General features: G+C 44.7%; 1 protein-coding gene across 16 annotated transcripts in view; it reads left to right on the top strand.

Moving 5' to 3' along the window:
• Positions 1 to 18396, top strand: part of Anks1b (ankyrin repeat and sterile alpha motif domain containing 1B) — a 1141006-nt gene that overhangs the window by 1115857 nt on the left and 6753 nt on the right. For all 16 annotated transcript variants that reach the window (XM_047548161.1, XM_047548162.1, XM_047548158.1 and 13 more), the window contains one exon: positions 3791 to 3928. In XM_047548161.1, coding sequence (XP_047404117.1) covers positions 3791 to 3928 — 138 coding nt within the window. The remainder of the gene's footprint in view (positions 1 to 3790; positions 3929 to 18396) is intronic.

The raw sequence follows: 18396 nt of genomic DNA, 5'->3' as shown, positions 1-18396 counted from the left end.
GTCCTCCCCATTCCCCGGGTGAGACAGAGGGGCCGGCTAGCCTGCACTGGCCAACTGGTAGACCTGAAGGTTTCCATCCTTGGCTGCCCTCTGTCCCACAGCCTGTGGCCATGGAGAAGGGCCAAAACTTGATTCCCCACTTCCTAACCTGATGCTTCTGTTACTCCACAAGTGCCTTCCACCAATTTGAAGAAAAATGGATAATTAATTAGGTATTAATTGCCCTTCCCTTCCTATTAGCCCCCATTAGACTGTGGTGAAAGACAAGCCTTCCATGGAAATTCTTTCTTTCTTTTATTCTAATAAATAAATAGCTTTGGCTGAGTTCATGGGGAAGGGTTAGACACCTAGTTATAAATGCATAAATGTATTGCCTAGCAACTTAGGAAACGAATCACTAATCCTGATTTAAGAAGGAAGAAGCAGAGTGATCTTGAAATAAAAATGGAACTTGGAATAGATTTAGTCCTAAAGCGTTTTAGAGGAATCACATCAGCTTTCTGTAGATCCACAGCCCAGAGGTAGCTCCCACAAGGAATTGGCCTAGAGGCCTGTGACTCTTTGGTTACAGACAAAACCTTTGCTCCGATCAGCGGGTCTTCCAGGAGGTGACCCAGTTCCTGCATTAGATTGAGTGCTGTTTGCCTTCCTGTGCTGGCTCCCTCCTCCTGGCTGACAGACACAGTGCAGAACCAGAGTTTGGTTTTTGCTTTAATTGTTAATTTTTTTTTAATGCCAACTTCAAACATGACAAGTGTTATTTTTTCGGCTCAAAATAATTCAGAATATTTTCCTCAGTAAGTGCCCATTATTTTCCATAGCACATACTTCTCAGAAACTTATTGTCACATGAGACAACAGTCCACACATAGGCTGTTGGTCTCAGCATCGATTGCCCTCCAGCTCTCGGTCAGGGCTGCTGCCCCGCTTCTGGGACACTTTCTGAAGGAGATGGCCACAGTCTCTCAGGAGAAGCCTGACCTCGGGAGAGACCCAGATGGATGCCCCTCGTGGCAGAGCTCAGATTGGGGTCTGAGGCCAGAGGCAGACTTCTAGGCTACATTACTTCACTTCTCCTGCCCTTCTAAGAACAACCCTATTAATTGGCTGCACCTAACAATTCTGTTCTCCACTGGCTGCCCAGACACCTCCTCAACTGTTTCTCCACAGGATGGAAGGTAAAAATCAGGCAAAAATCTCTCCCTGATGAAAGTAAGCCACCCAGCTATCTATCCCAAAGAAGAGGCAGAGTGAGTCCCTCCCTAGTCCTTTGCTTGAGCCTTTTTAAAGCTCTGGTCTCCTTAGAACATGCTTAGAAGGAAGGCCAATTACGTACCAGGAGTTCAGTTCTAAGCCAAGGTACAACCTGTACCTCATGGTGACCTCACCTTTGACCTTGAAGAGGACTCACTAATTGATGCGAGACTGGGAGGAAAGAATGCTTCACCAAGGAGAAGCCACATCCAGTCTCTGTGCAGCCTACAGCTGTGAGGTCCTTGTCCTTGGATCCATCCTACATGTAGAGGACTGGCCTCACCATCCTGTGAAGGTGGCCAGCGCAGAGGAAGACAGTAGTTCCACGGGGAGATCCCCATCCTCACCACGTTCTAGCACTGGGGATGTGTCACCGAGTTCTGTGAATATGTTCCTACCTGAATATAGAATTTTTATTAGTCTGCTTTCCTCCTAGCTTAGGCTATGGGAACAAAGGAATAAATGTTCCGCAGTGAGGGGAGAGACTGGTTTAGAGTACAGATGGCAGGCCTCGATGGGCCATTAAAAAGGTGGCCCTGGGCTCCTGGGAATAGAGTGTAGGAGGCTCCAGGAAGTTGTGGAAGGAGGGGGTTCGAGGATCCCCTCCACCTACCTGCCTTGGAGTTGTGCCCAGGGCCACGGTGTTGCCACACACCATTGAAAACCCTCAGTAGTAGAATCCTTTGAAGTAACCAAGAGCCAGGGAAATCATGCAGTAAAACTCACAGGGCACTCAAAACTTCTGCAGAAAGTTGACTTGTCTTCTGCTGGCAAAGGATCTCAGAACACAAAATGCCAACTTAGTTAAAAATTGGAGCTAGTGCCCTTTTTCTGGTGATATGTATCCAGACAACTGAGGCCAAATACACGGACTTCCCGGGGCACCAGCAGCCCCCTGTCCAGTGCTGGCAGAGACTCCCCACACCTTTAAAGACCACCTAGATCTTAAAATTCCTGTTAAGACTCACTAGTTCCTGATTTCATGTTCTACTTGAAGAAATGCTACCTGGATGGAAAGAGAATAGAGACCTTTTATTTTGAAACTGTATCTTACAGTAGAATGTTTCTTGTTTGTGGGATTCCAGTTTCAATTTTAAGTTATTTTTTGACAGAGCAGTTGCATGTAGTGGCAGCATATGAGGCCACAGTGAAGAATGTCTTAATTTAATTTTCTTTTGTGTGTTAATTCTGTAATTGCTCCCCAACCACACAGCTCTGTAGAGTGAGGGACATGAAGTACTTGCTGGGGGTGCTGGCAGGGAAGGACATTTTGTAAGCATTTTTAGGCATTGATGGGTAGACGCAGAACACTGTATTGCCGACAGGTTCTTTGAGACTGTGCAATTAAAAAGTAATTAGGGTAACTAAAGCATTGAGGGTTTTAGATCTGTGACAACTGCAAAAAAACATAAGTGGGATATTATAAGATGAAAAACGATTGCACTATTATGGGATTTTCTTTGCTTTTTAAATGCATCTGTGTATCAAAAGAAATTTCTAGCAAGTTCTGTAGCCAAGATGATGCTCCCTGGTTATTTTGTGCTTCAGGACAATGGTACTAAATCTTTCCTCCCACCAGTTATTCTTGGAGGCGGGCAGGGATAGGGCAGAGGGGAGAAGACACAAAGAAATTCTAGAGAAGGAAAAATGCAATTCTACTAAACCAGGAAGAGAGGGCGGGGCTGACCAAGGGTGTCGCAGGGCATCTGAAAGAGCCAGAGCTCTACAGGCAACCTCAGACCCAGCCCCACCTCCACACCTGCCCCATGTAAGGCCCTGAACCCCTGAGGCCCAATTTCCTCTCCTGTAATATAGTAATGGTAACACTGGCACCCTCCTCAAATCACACAAGGTGGTCTTGGTGAAGAAGGGTGGTCATACCCATAGGTCCCTGAATCCAGCAAAGCACCCAACGCCTGAATATGGCAGTGTGGCGTTTCCCTTACCGGGCCCTAACACCGCAGCCCCTGTGGAATCTTGAGAGAGCACCTGAGGCTTCTTTTTACCTGCCTGCCTTGTTCCACACCTGCCAGCATGCTGGAGGCCCTGGTTTAATCCCCAGAACTGCGAAAAAAGAAACAACACAGAACAAGACAAGCACAATGGGGAGGCTTGGACAGCTCCCTGGGGTCATAGTTCTTCTCACACAGAGGGGCAGATGACCGTTTCCAGACAGAATTAGCAGGAGGCAGGCTGCTTATCTTCAGTGGGGTGTGGAGAATGGAAACAGTAAAATGCTTAGTAATTACTGTTTTTCAAAAAAGTGTCTGCCACCCAGACTGCTTCCGCGCACAGCACCTGGTGGGAACGCTGCTCCAGGATATGACTATTTTAGGTTGTTTTTCATTAAATGAAAACATTCCTTCTAGACCTGGCATACATTTGCCCATGGGTAGCACATTGGATCACTTTGAATGTTGCTGGTCTAGAACACTCTAGAAGAAGGAAAGCAGCTCCTTCCTAGGTTACTTATCTTCATCCTAAAATATGATGGTTTCCAAAGGAAAACAATGGTCATTTGTGTAATTTCTTCCAGAACATAATTGCCGAGCATGAAATTCGTAATATCTCCTGTGCTGCCCAGGACCCAGAAGACCTCTCAACCTTTGCTTATATCACAAAAGATTTGAAGTCCAATCACCACTACTGTCACGTGTTTACTGCCTTCGATGTGGTGAGTCCTGTCCTCATTGGACAGATTAAATATTTCCCAAAATGTGCCTGGATTTTACTGAAGGCCTACCTTGTAATTAACACATTAACTTGGCTTGTTTACCAGACTAAGGTATACCAAGTATGTTAGTCTGCTCAGGAGGCTATAACAAAATACCACAGACGGGGTGGCTTAAACAACAGACAGTCTCACTCATTTCTGGAGATTGGAAGTACAAGACCAACCTGTGGGCAGGTTTCGGTCTGAGGCCTCTCCCCGGCTTGCAGGTGGCTGCCTTCTCACTGGGTCCTCACGTGGTCTTTGCTTTTGTGCGTAGATGTCTGTATCCAGATTGCTAAGGATAGCAGTCAGATTGGATTAGGGCCCACAGCAATGGCCTCATTTTAGCTCAATCGTCTCTTTAAAGGCTCTGTCTTCAAATACCATCACATTCGGAGGCACTAGGAGTTAGAGCTTCAACATACGAATTTTGAGGTGTCACAGTTCAGCCCCCAACAAGGGTATAAAGAGCTTTGGCAACTCAGCTTTTCTTGGATATTTCTGTATTTTCACTCTTCCATTCAATTCAGAACTCTACTCCTGCCTGGATCTCAGTTGTCTTTACTCAACTACCAGCTTCACCTTTCACATTTCGGAAATTCTTTTTCTCTTCTGATAACAAAACACAGGCAAGCTCTTCCAGTCTGTGTTCCTCCAGTGCAGCTGGCAGTTTCTCCAGTAGCCATTCTGAGTACTGGACATAAAGGGGGTGTTTGTCTCTACGGGATTTGCAGTTTTCTATTTTGGATAGTGGTCAAATTAGATGCCTACAAATAATGGGGACTCTAAGGTCTGGCCCATACAGTCATTCCAAAGTTAATCTGACAGTGACTTCCTCATGCCATCATGCCACTTTTATCCAGAACTTGTTAGTATGCCTAGAAACGAGTTTATTTATTACAAACTTGGAAAATGAAAACTATTTAAGAAGACAACAAATGTTCAAGATACATATGCCCTCAAGATGGAACAAAATTGCTTGAGGATATCTCTAATATAGAACATTGGGTGTTTGCAGTTGGAGCAGACAAAACAGATATGACTGTGAACCTGAAATACTTTATAATCAGAAGAATTTTTAAATGCCACTTGAGCTTGATTATTCTGCTCTGTTCCCTGGATCTGAAATATAGATTTAGAGAAACAAAAGTCACATGTAATATATTCTCGGGAGGCCAGCCCGAGGTTCAGCGCCATGGGTAGAAGTCCATTTGAAGCAATCTCTTCCATTTCTGACAAATACCATAAACTAGCTATAATCCAAAATTTATACCACTCTACAACATATCAGTCAAGTTTATGCTCATAGCCTTTGTGTCCTGCTTCATTTTGCTCACCCCTCTTAGATTTTAAAGATTGAAAATAAGAAAGGATGCTCATGGACCTTTAAAAACATTCCTTCTATTTTGGGAAGCATGAGGAGAATAATATAAAAACGATATGTGGTAACAGTAAGGGCTACAAAGCAAAGTCCCCCAAAGCTGCTCTAAAAATCTCTGGATGCATTTGTTTGCACAGGATTAAAGGTCTGGTTAAAGTCATTTCATTCAGGGTTTACAAGGATGTGCAGCATCGGATTTCTGATGCCTTAAATGTAACTTGCCATTCTTGTGAAATTCAGTTCCTTCTTTAAACAGTCGGATTTCATTCTCTTCACATATATTTTGGTTTGCTTGTAACACTTTTCTCCATGGGAGTTGGATTGCTGTTGTAGACAGACGAGTTTACATCCATGATCAGCTACATCCTCACTCCCTGATCTTTGATCAATTTTGGAATTTTTCAGAGTCCCAGTTTCCTTACCTATAAAATAGAGACAAGGATCTGATCCCACAGGTTTTTACCAGATTAAAATGAAAGAACAGGTCAGAGGCCTACAGTGTTGGTTCCTTTGCCACCTCCTCCCTCACCCTGCCTGTTGACATCAGCTGACAGCCTGTTCCTTTTTCTTCTAAAAGATAGATAAGTTTTCCAGATGTGCATTATCAGGCAGTGTCCTCACTGCCATTGTCAAAGGACTGAAAAGTAGAAATAAAAAATTAAAATAGAAGCAATGGAAAGAAAGCATTGAGTCCTCAGAACTTGCTGCCTCTAAACAGTGTTTTCAAAGAACATCACCAGAAATATTCTCATGCTTTTTCAGGATGCTTTCAACCTTTCCCCTGAGTATTGCAGCATTTCTTTCAATAAAATTGATTTTTAGGGTAATATATAATTTGCTTCCATGAAAGTATGAAAAGCATTGTTCTATATTCAGACTAAAAATGATACCTGTGGGCCATCTGCCTCCTCGGTTATGTGACACCAGAATATGCAGCTGAAATTGCAGGGGGGATCATCAAACTAAAACTATTTAGTTTTATGATCAACATAATGTCACTGATTATATTTGGAAACTGTGTAGAGAATTGCTTCAACTTTTATCTTTTCATCCAGATGTTTGATTTAACGTAGACATTCACTAGCTTAGGATTCTTATATCTGCTCCGAAGGATTTTCATCTTACACAAATCTGCCATTTTAATCCTCTCTAGGTGAACACAGTTTGTGTAACTTCAAAAATAGTAACAAAGGCCAGCAGTCTTGACCTGGTCCTTTGAGCAATTCTGAGATGCAACAAGCTTTGCTTGTGCTTAAAAAAGAAAGAAAAAAAAAGCTTCTTTGAGCATGGATTTTATATCTTTATATAGGGCAGTTCAATATTTCAGTCCAATCTTAAAGCCTTTAGATTCTTTTGATGTGAGTCAGTCTCCTGAGATGCCCCAAATGACAAAAATTTTTTTAAAAAGGAATTCCTTATAGTACCTCAAGTGCCACATTTAACCTTTGAGGTGATATGAATGAGTACACATACATTTCAATTGCAAGGTTGTTGTTTCTTTGACCTTCTAGACCTTTTATGGGCTCCATTTTTATGTACTCTGATCACATTTCATGTGTTTTTATCTGCTATCATCAAGAAAATTCAATGATGTCTAGGAAGTTTCCAGCTTATGGATAGTTAGATTTGAAATTCAGAGCATTTATTTCCCCACAGAAACCCCTTGGTCTAGGAAGGAACCACAAAGCCCCCACAGAAGCTCCAATGGGAGTTTAACCTGGTTTCTGTGCTACAGGACACCGCGGAGTCTTGACCTGCCGGGGAAGGAGGGAGTGTGCTGAGCTGTTTCTCAAGTTTGCCTGGCCCTGGTAGCCTTTTCCAGAGAGTACTTTACAGGGCTGCATTTTGCAGAACCTGTTTGGGAAATGTTACACGGGATATTCTCTAAACCTGTTTCCTTGACCTAGAACCTATGATCAATTCCGTTTATAATATTTTCAGTTTTAGATGACAGGTTGTGAAAATAAAAAGACTAGAGCAAAATGAAATTAGAGTTGTCAAGAAGAAAGCCAGTTTGTACCTACAGGTTGACACCCCACTCTAGACTCTTACTATCATGGCAGCTGATTTCTGTTCACATCACTGACTGACCCGGCCTGGAACACATCTCACCCTCTGTAGAATAAAAGGTTTCTCCACCCCATGATCTAACACCATCACTGTTCTGGACAGTGATGTCTTAGGGGAAGATGGGATGGGTAGAAAAGGACTTCTTTTGGGACCAGGAGTTGTGAAGTTTAAAAGAAGATTCATCTTTTGCCTCCTCCACTCTTACTTCAAATGGGATTGCAAGAGGGGGGAGTGGTGACTTCAGTGGCCACCAGATCCCAAGGCCATTGTCATCTTCCTAAGAAGGCTACTCTGGGTAAGCAGCAGACATAACCAAGGTAACTTGGAAATTGTTGTCTTCTCTATTTCATTCACTCAGTCATTCTATATTACTTAGTAGTAAAATTGGTATAGGTAGATCAGAAAGATTTTGATGCATTCGCTGTGGGCGTATCAGATGTGCTATAAAAATCTGGGAAGGGCCTCATTCAGTAGTTTCAAATGTTGATTTTCTTGTTCTGTTCTCTTCGATGGCATTAAAAGCCATGCCTTTGCTGCTAGACCCTTGCTAATTCCCATTTCTCCATCAAGAACGTGTTTGCAGCCTCTGATATCTTTAACCACACTCATTTCTCTCTTACTGGCTACTCCCAAATCCTGTCCCCTCCGCGTGCAGCTTGGGTGAGGCTAGACTGGCTCAGGAAAGTGCGGGAACATTGAAGTCTTGGTGCTGGTAGGCGGTGTGTGGGAGACGGAGCTCCCTCTCCCCTGTCCTTCTTGGCTGAGTGTGGGCCACGAAAGGATCTAAACGGGAGAGACAAACGACAACACGCAGGAGAACGCGGCCAGCCGATTGCGACGCCTTGCGTAGTACTCCACCACCAGTGGGTACCCAGCTAGCGGAAACCGAGGACAACACTTCAGGGGCTGCACTGCGAAGGCCCAGGGGAAGAGGGAGCCACAGGGGTGGGTAGAAAGGAAGGTGGCTTGTGAGACCAGGAGTCAACTTTTACCTCCTCCACTCCCATCTCAAATGGATGGACCTACCCGGCACGTGGCTGCGGGTCTGCTCTGAGGTTGTGGCTTGGCTTTTTCATCAGCTTAATGAAATCTAAATTCCTAAACTTCTTCTTTTTTGGGGGGTACCAGTTATTGAACTCAGAGGCACTCAACCACTGAGCCCCCTCCCCAGCCCTATTTTGTATTTTATTTAGAGCTAGAGTCTCACTGAGTTGCTTAGCACCTCGCTGTTGCTGAGGCTGGCTATGAACTCGCAATCCTCCTGCCTCAGCCTCCCAACTGCTGGGATTACAGGCGTGCACCACTGCGTCTGACTGTAAACCTCTTCTTAAACTCAAATTATTTCAGTGGAGTATTGAGGTTTCCCCCAAAAAATCATCTGTGGCTTACGTTGCAGAGGTTGGCCCACAAAGTGGGAAATCGAAGGTGCAAAAGAACTTAATTGTGGTGCTGATGTTAGCTGACCACTAAATTGCTTGTGGAGGCAGGTGGTCACTTTCATTCTGTTTCTTGTTTTCTCTAACTGAAAATGGCCTCAACCTATTTGACTATGACACTGTGAAAATAAATGGCAATATTAGAGAATGTGAACATGCACAGAACCCTTCAGACTGAACCACCAGCCTTTGCCTGGCTGGAGTCCACAGAGGAAGTAGAGCAGCAGCCAGCAGGTAAAGGGAATCACTCCCTGACCCATCCACCCAGCTAAGGCTCACCAGCAGGCCAGGAGGGACCTCAGAGCTCCTAAGAGCAGTGACGACCCTGACTGAGTTAAAAAGGTAGCTTCTCTTGGCCCTTCTATGCCAACACCACCACCTCCCAAAAAGAGTAGATAAGTTAGCACCAAGGGGTTTCACTTACCCATACCCAATCTCCATGGAGAATTAACCGGGCAGAAACCAGCCAGGGGTGGGGGGTAATACAGAGATGAATCTCTCATCTTTTCTTTTTATGGATGTTATCAGCCCACTAAGTCGATCCCACTTTCTGTTAAATTAGAAAGTGGGCATTCTGAGATTTTTTTTCACAGGTAGATTGTTGTGCAGCATTTCCATATATACTGTCACCCTTTAGTGTCCTAGGGGTTTCGTTCCAGGACCCCTGTGTGTCAAAATCCACAGGTGCTCAAGTCCCTTATATGAAATGGGGTAGCATTTGCAATAACCTATGCACATCCCCCTGTACACTTGACAGCATCTCTAGATCATTCAAAATGTCTCATACAATGTCAGTGCTGTGTAAATATGTGTCCTAGTGTATGGTTTAGGAATAATGACAATTTTTTTAACAGATGGAGTCTTTTTCCAAATATTTTCAGTCTGATGTTGGTTGAATATACAGATGCAGAACCACCAATCTAGAATGCTTTTGGGCTGGAGATATAGCTCAGTTGGTAGAGCGCTTGCCTCACAAACACATGGCCCTAGGTTCAATCCCCAGCACCACGAAATAAATAAATTAATTAATTAATTTAAAAAAAGAGCACTAACTATAAAATAACTGAAAAGAAGTGTCTGGGGTTTTGAACCCCAGATTAGCTTTCTTAGCCTTATACTTTGGGCAGGAACATCTCTAAGCCTAAGTTTCCTTACCTGAAAATAGATAACAGTAGGCCCATCCCCATGGTTATTGTAAGGATTAAGTGTGTTTCAACAGGTGGTGGTCAGTAAATCTTAGTTGCTGAGAACGGGGCAAATAGGAGGAACAGACACACTAATGTTGTATTCTTGCCGTCCGACCCTGGGTGAGGATTTACACCCCATGCTCTGGTGTACAACCGAGGTTTGCTGCTGCGGTATTCCACAGCTGAAGAAAGAAGTGAAATTCCTTATAAATGCTTTCCTATATTTATTGAGTGTCTACCACGAGGCAGGCATGGGTCCCTGATCCCCAGGAACTCAGTTCAGTTGGAGAAACAGGACATAAACAAATAATTACAGTAAAATCATAGTTATGCCACCCTGGAGTTGTGCCAGCACCCAGCAGGGCAGGGTCTCCCAGAGGAGGGAGGTGCAGGCTGGAGGCTGAATGTTTGGTTTGTGTGAACATGTGGCAGGCTTGGAGGCACGACAGCTCATGAATTCTCTTCAGAAGCATGAGCTCTGGGCATAATAAACAAAGGAAAATCATTTATAGTTAAGTCGTCCCCACACGTCCACAGGTTTCGCATCCATGGATTCAGCCAATCGCAGATGGAAAATATCCAGAAAAAAAGTTGTCTCTGCACTGAACACACAGACTCTTATTTTCTTGTTATTCCCTGAACAATACAGCATGACAAGTATTCACATAGCATTTACATTTTTTAGGTATCGTAGATAATCTCGAGGTGATGTAAAATATACTGGAGGATGTGCACAAGTTATAGGCAAATCCTATGCCATTTTATATACAGGACTTGAGCATCTACAGTTTTAGGTCTAAGGGGGCCCTGGAAACAATCCCCCCATACCAAGGGGTGACTGTTCTGTGTTCCCCAAACCAAGGAAATGGATATGTCCATTTGAGAAAGATTTTCAACAAGGGTTGAAATAAAAAGGGCTCAAATTTGGTGTGTACCCCATTTCTAGGGCCTCACAAGTTAGTAAGAGCTCACTGCAGCTTCCACTAGGACCTTTCACTGCCCCAGAGTGGGGAGAGGGTGAGATCTGGCACCCCTTTCTCTTGTTCACCCCTTCCACATTCTGCCAGGTAACAGAATGACGACTGTGGCCTTCCCCCACAGCTGGCCAGTCACTCTGGGAGGGGTGGGAAAGCCAGCCATCTTAGACAGTGGTTCCATGAGGACAAGTGACCACAGACCGCAGGGTATGGCCCCCAGGGAAAACCTGGACTGTTACAAGAAAGCAAGTCATAACTGAGTGAGCGGAGCCAGCTTCCTCTGCTTGGAATGAGGTGCTACGTTAAACCTTCCAGATGCAGTAGAATTCTCTACGCTTTCAGAAGTACAGTCGTTGAAGAAATGGTGATGGCACACAAAGACCATTCATAACATGATGTTACATGAAAAGCAACTTACGGATCCGCTCATTAAGTGTGACTCTAATTTTGTCTTTAAATATAAATTATTTATATGTATATGAATATTCACATAGTGTATATAAGTAAAATATAAAAAAGAAAATATGCCAAAAAGAAAAATGTACTTTTTAAAATATAAAAAGAAAATAAATAAATCAAATACAGGTTATTTATATATTCAAATAATCATGTAATATATAAAATTGAAATATAAAAAGAAAATACACTACATATGTTATATAGTTGTTAGCAGTAACTATATCCCAACGGTGGAATGTCACAGTTGCATTCACTTTTCTTTATTTTCAATATTGTTCTCGTATCCCTGTTATAAATTCATGACTCTTTTTTAAAATATTTTTTAGTTGTAGGTGGACACAATATCTTTATTTATTTTTATGTGGTGCTGAGGATCAAACCCAGTGCCTCACGCGTGCGAGGCAAGTGCTCAGCCACAGAGCCACACCCAGCCCCTCATGACTCTTTTTGTTAGCTGAAATCAGTCCTAAAGAATGTGTCTGCATGTTGGCCAGTACTGGCCCAGACAGGCATCTTAGCAGAATTCCTAATATTTATTTCTAAATATCAAAGACCTAAGTTTGGTCAACATTTATTTTTATAAACCTTCAAGATTAGTTTCTGGAAAGTACTTGAGAAAACTAACTATAGGTAAGCTAAAGAGATGTCAATGGATTCTGTGAATATGCCCAGAATATTCTCAGTTATTTTTGCCTCAGGACGTGGGTGAAGCAAGTTGTAGATGAGGCTTACCCTAAACTCTCAAAAAACAAGAAGTACGAGCAAAATGAGCCTGAAGAGAAACGTGGCTCCTTCTGGAGACCTCACTGAGACCTGAACTGAAAACACTTGGCTGACTTTAGGCCGCCCTGGTGTTGCTGGCCTTCATTCAGCAGGTCTGCTGCAGGGGCAGAAGATAGAAGGAAGGAAATGGCTCCGGCCGTCCACCTCCTCCCTCTTCCTATACTCAAGATGCAAGTCCCTTAGGGACCTACCAGGCAACCCCTGCTTCCTTCTTCAATCTATCCACACACTAAGCCCTAGATGTGCCCAAGAGACTTGATCCCTCAAGGTGTTCAGTCAACTGGGGAAGTAGACCTTGAAGAGAAAGCCATGAGGGAAGCAGAGTGTGCCCAAGCAGGAGGACTCTCCCTTAGTCTAAGGGGACAGGAAAGGAGACCTGTAGGATCTGCTGCCAAGGGAGTCTTCAGGCATGAGCAACTCAGTAGGCAGAGGCAATAGATAGGAAAAGGGCAGTCACCAAGAGCAAAAGCCATTTTATAAGAGACAAAGTACTTGGCCAGTACTTTTAGGGGTGGCAGTTGGAATGAGGTCATTTTCTGAGGTGAAGGCCAGCCCCCTGGTCATTGTCTCTTGAAGCACTAGCTTGTGGATTGGTGAGTCCCGTGGTCTGGCCTTTGGAATTGCACTCTGTTCAGCTGCGTGTGCCTCTCCAAGCTCAGCAGAAATTAACCGACTGGGTGTGGACAGGCAGCAGCTCCTCGTCAGAGCATCTTGGAGCTCCCAGAGGGACAGAGGACAAAAAGGTCCCCAGGACCAGACCTACCTCTTAATGTTACCTCCTTTCTCAGTAAGAGGAACTTTGCTCGTGGTCTCGGAAACAGTGGGTGTATCAGACTTCCTCAGGCTCACGACACCGCAGGATGGGCTCCCAGCTGCAGACACAGCCCTGTCCTTGACTATGTGGGATCTGCACGCCTTCCTGGGGTGGGGAATTGAGCCTCTGCTGACCTGCACACCAACAGATAGCTAGGTGTAGGCCTGTCCTTCAATGCCAGTCTCAGAAATGTGGCTGTTGGTGTTTTAAAGCTAGTGGACAGTGCTGCAGAGAGCTCCGAATGGTCCCCTGGTGAACAGCAGCCTCAGCCTGGACCAGCAGGGCCCCCTCTCCCTATCGCATCTCTCTCCTCTCAGCTCGTTTCCTTTTCTGTTTTATTCACCAGATGATGTCGAGCCTTGAGTCTGGGTCTGAGGTACCCTGTCAGCCTTTGGGGCTGTGACAGGCTAAACAAAGTAAGCCCGGAATAAGTGTTGAAGTGAACACAGGGACACTTCTGTCCCACACATGACCTAAGGCAGCCTCCGTGAAGAGACAGGATTAGCCTGAAAATGTACATACACACAAATCCAAACTAAGGAAAACACAGACCAAAAGGAAGAACCACACCAAAAGTTCTAGAACAGTTCTAACACCAGTAGGCAGCATGCAGGATTCTATATGTAATTATTAGAACTGAGCCAGAAATTTGGCTCTGAGCTTCTAGGAGGTCAAAGCAAATATGAAAATACAGCAATTACATGCTTCATATTTCTCCGAAAGGAAAGTATGCCCCTTCCTCTCAGAAAACAGATCTTCAATGAGACTTAAATCTGAAAGAACTTTTTTTTCCCCATGTCCAATGAGGGGATCTGTATGCTGATGTCTTCGCCACATTCATACGGTGAATCTGCAAAACACAAGATGGTTCCTTAGGGAGTCCCTCAATGAACATGGGGGCAGGACACCCCAGAGGCACAGAACACTGACCGTCTGAAGTCAGACCTGGTGTGACTCCTGGCTCCACCACTAAGCAGCTGTGTGAACGTGGCCAAGTTAATCAATCACAGTGATCCTGAGTGTCTCACATGAAAAAGGGGGATGATAATTCCTCTTTTGTAAGGCATTGTGAGGGTTCAAGAGTCCACAGAAGGCATGGAGCCTTGTGCTTGGGACAGTAAGCAGTCTCACGTGGCAGTTTCTAAGCTGCTGCTACTGCTGTGTCTTCATCAGTATGGAGGAAATAAAGTATGATTCAAGTTCATAGGCAGCAGGGCCTGGTGCAGAAATCCAACCTCACACAGCTCCAAGAGCAGCCTGACTGCATGTGCACAGGCGAAATGTCCAATAACAACCTCTTTCAGTTGAACTGTAGGAAGTTCAGCCCTTCACTCTACTTGGAGGAGAGGTTTGGGGACTGCAGGTTAAAGGAAGAGTTGGATATTTTAAAACTCAGCTGAGCAGGTGTTAGAATTGATGCCCAATGTGAAAACTGAAGAGTCCAGACAAGATTCATGGCCAAATGGATGGCCAGCCCACAGATGCATGGAGGTATGCCAAACTGACCCTGCAAGCAGGATCTTACGGGAAGACAGTCTGCAGCCAAAGGAGACAGATGCACTTAGAACCCCAAGGTGAAGCATGAAGAATGAATAAGATTATTTTGAACTCAGATATTTTCTCTTGGTTTTAATTGTTGTCAGAATGAAAAGCAAAATGGAAAATGGTTGTGATTGTAAAAATTAAAAACAAAGTTCAAAACATACAAGAAGTATTTTAAAAAGTCATCCACAGTGTGGATGTAGTTCAGTGGTAAACCACTTGCCTCACACATGTAAGGCCCTGGGTTCAGTCCCTAGCACTGCAGAAAAGAGAGAGAGAGAAAGAAAGAAATTTCTACAGCTTCAGCACTCACTGATCACTACTAGTAATGTTTAGGTAAATATCCCTGTTTTCTATACACATATATGGAGACCATCTATGTCTTAGCTTATCCGTATATTTTATATAGTCTTTCAACTGTTTTTTTAAATGATCCGTTTTCTTTTTAAATGGCTACCTAGTAAGTATGCTACTGCATGACTCTGTAGCATTCTTAATCAGCCCCAAAAATTTTATTCACAAAAATTTTACACATCATAATGAGTATTCATGCATATATTCCTTTAAACCCATGAGCCTAAAAGATTTTCAGAGTAAGAAACAGAAAAAATCCTAGTGATGCACCAGTTAATATCAATTAATGACCTGCGTGCCAGAGGCCTTCCTGCAGGACACATCACCCACGATCTATGGTACAGTTTTTTTAACACTAAATTGATGAACGTGCCAGGCACAGCCTCAGTGACTAGGATGCAGGACCATGAAGGACATCTCTTCGCCGCTCCATGAGCCTCTCCTGGCCCTGAGGAGAGATTCCCTGGATCCTTCAGTGGGTACTTCCTGGATGCTACCCATTAGGCACAGGCCAGGCACCAGGGACGCTTGGAAGGTGCTCAGTAAATATCCCGACAATACCTAAGGAACCCTCAGTAAATACAAGTAGCTTTCGTGTCCCTACTCTGCATCCCTGGATAACCATTAGGATAACCATTTTAAGATTTGATGGCTTTTTGAATTTCTCTAGCGTACCAGTTCTTAATCTACAGATTTAAAATCCCTGGGGAAGAGGAGAAGGAGGGGAGGAAGATTTTTATGTACCCTGCCCCCAGCTGGAAGCTGCTCCCCATGGCAGTGGGACTTCTGCTTTTATCCTCAATAGCTGCCGCTGGAGCAGAGTGTGGCTTCCAATCTCACATCATCTTCCTGGCAAGCCGGAGGTCGAGGACCACTGTGTTGATGGTTCACATCAAACCACAAAAGACACCATTTGCCAGGAGGCAGCCTCGCATCTGATCCTCCCCTAAGATCCAGCAAATGAAAGGATCATCCAGGAGCTTCAATGTTTTATTATTATTTGAAGTTTACAGAAGTCTCTTATTTTATCTCAAGTATAGCTCTAAGTGGTCAGGAGTACAACCTACCAGAACACCTGGATCCAAATCCCAACTCAGCCAGGTACTGGCTTCAGGGCAAGTCCTTTAACCTTTCTGAGCTTTTTTATCTCACATACAAAAAACAGGAAAATAGACCTACAGCGTAGAGATGACATTAGGACCAAATGCCACAGCCCATGTAGAGGACTTACCATGATGCATAGCACACAAGAAATAAGAAATGCAAGCAGTATTGTTATAGGTTTCGTATTGTTAGTAGAAGGGTGGGTGTTGCATATGGCATTATTGCATCTGGTATCATCCCCATTTTGAGAAAAGAAAACTGAGGCTCAGTATGCTGGTGCCAGTAATCACCAAATACACGCAGGTGTGAGCATGCACACGCTGCCTTGCTTCATTGGTGATCCAGGGTAGAAAACACTCAAGGTCATAAGTGGGTCTTGACTCATGCTACAAAGGCCAAAGCAAGTAACTCTCTTCCAGTAAGCTGCATGTGGCAGAAGGAGCCGTGGACGGAAACAGCATTTGAGAGATGTGAGGTTATGAATGAGTTTGAATTTATGCCCAGGGAGGTAGTAACTAGAGATGAGAGCATGTTTATGCTGATTTAAAAGGACAGCGCAACTCTGTGGCTTGAACTGGCACAGGTGAAGGGACACCTTGGTGCTCACGGTGACCCTGTGACCTGCACAGACCGCAGCCTCTCCACAGCCAGAGCTGGAGGCAGGGGCTCCAGGATTGGGCTCCTGCGCTAAGTACAAGGCACCACAGCTCTTCAGCTTTTGGTCCCTTTTGTGCTGCCTGAAGCAGGGTCTGGTCAGCCACCCTTAGCTTTGGGTGGGGCCCAGGTATGGCTTGTGTGACAAACCGCCCCAAAATGTCCTGGCATACAGCTTGACTACGCTCACACTTCTGTAAGTCAGGAATCGGGCTGGGCACAGCAGTTCCGCTCTGCTCTGCTGGAGAACATCCGGGGACTCAGCTGGGCCAGCTCACATGGCTGCAGACACGGGGGCAGCCCAACGGGGACCATCTGCCTGGGGCCTTGAGTCTCCTCCATGTGCCGGCTGCTGGATGGCTCCTTCATGCCTGCATATGGGGCCTGTTCCGGGATGGCTGGAACTGCTGTTCCCCTCCAGGAAGCCTCGGAGCATGGTGACCTGAGGGTAATCAGAATTTTACACAGAACTGGTTCCCCCAGAGTGAGTCCCAGAGTCCCAGGCAGAGGCTGAAAGACTCCCCATAGTCTGCAGACAACAGGATTATAATTATACTATTAATATAATTAACATTAATGTAATTAATATTATATCCTTAATGTATAATTATCCTATTACAGTATCATTTTCAGCCTTTGTCCCAGTAGAGTGTCCTGCTCTCATGATAACAACTCCCCTCCCACTATATGCGGTAGCCCTGTCAAGGAAGAGGGAGGAGGAATGACCCAGCAAATGGGCTTCCTCCCCTGTTTGAATGCACACCTTCAGGCTGGGTATAGCTGTAGCTCAGTGATAGAACACCTGCCGAGAAAGGCCCTGGGTTCCATCCCAAGCAGTGAAAAAAAACCCAAACAAACCAAGTTCAAACAACAACCACAACAACCAAAAAAAAGATTATGTGTCCTCAGGACTCTGGTATACTGCTGTCGGGACAGGCAGCGTGCCCCGTGGCAGGCAGGTCTCAGTGCCCACGGGCTTCCCTGGCATCTAGCATCCATACTGCAGACATTAAGGCTGCAGAAAAGACAACATGTCCAACTCTTCACTACACATAACCATAAAAGAATACTATGAAGCTTTCTAAAATGAAAAGAAAACAGGAAGTGAGGGAGAATGTAGGCCAGACCAGAACAGGCCACACAGAACTGCTGGTTTGGCAGAAACCCTTCCCAAGACTGGTCTCTGGATCTTATTTGACCAGTTTCCTAATACCAGGAACTCGTTTTAAAAGAAAGGACAGAACCTCTTACCCCTTATTTTGCAAAACCTTTCAGTTTCCCATAATAGTCATGTGAAAATTATCACTTGCTCAAATGAGCAGTTTGACTTTCATTTGGAGACACTGGTGCTTTAAGCAGATCTCACTTTCTGGAACTTGTTGTACGCTAATGATAAAGGAATTCACACTCTGAAAGCCCTACGGCTCCGGCTTGGAAAGGCAGCATGTCATGGGGTCACTGGACCCCACGCCTTTCCCTTAGTCCAGTTCCCCACCCAGGCCATGAGTGTCTGCGGCATGCCCTCAACAAGTGAACACGACCATCTTCCCCAGCAGTGGTGAACAGAAGCAGTGCACCGTCATCCTGACCCTAGGCAAGTCAGAGGACCCGTCCACCTTCCCAAGGGACCCACTCAAACACTAAGAGGCAGAGCTGACAGTGACGTGG

Source organism: Sciurus carolinensis, chromosome 4 (assembly GCF_902686445.1).
Source record: "Sciurus carolinensis chromosome 4, mSciCar1.2, whole genome shotgun sequence".
Classification (NCBI taxonomy): Eukaryota; Metazoa; Chordata; class Mammalia; order Rodentia; family Sciuridae; genus Sciurus; species Sciurus carolinensis.
Note: the sequence above shows the minus strand (reverse complement) of the source record. Positions and strands in the feature narration are given on the sequence as shown.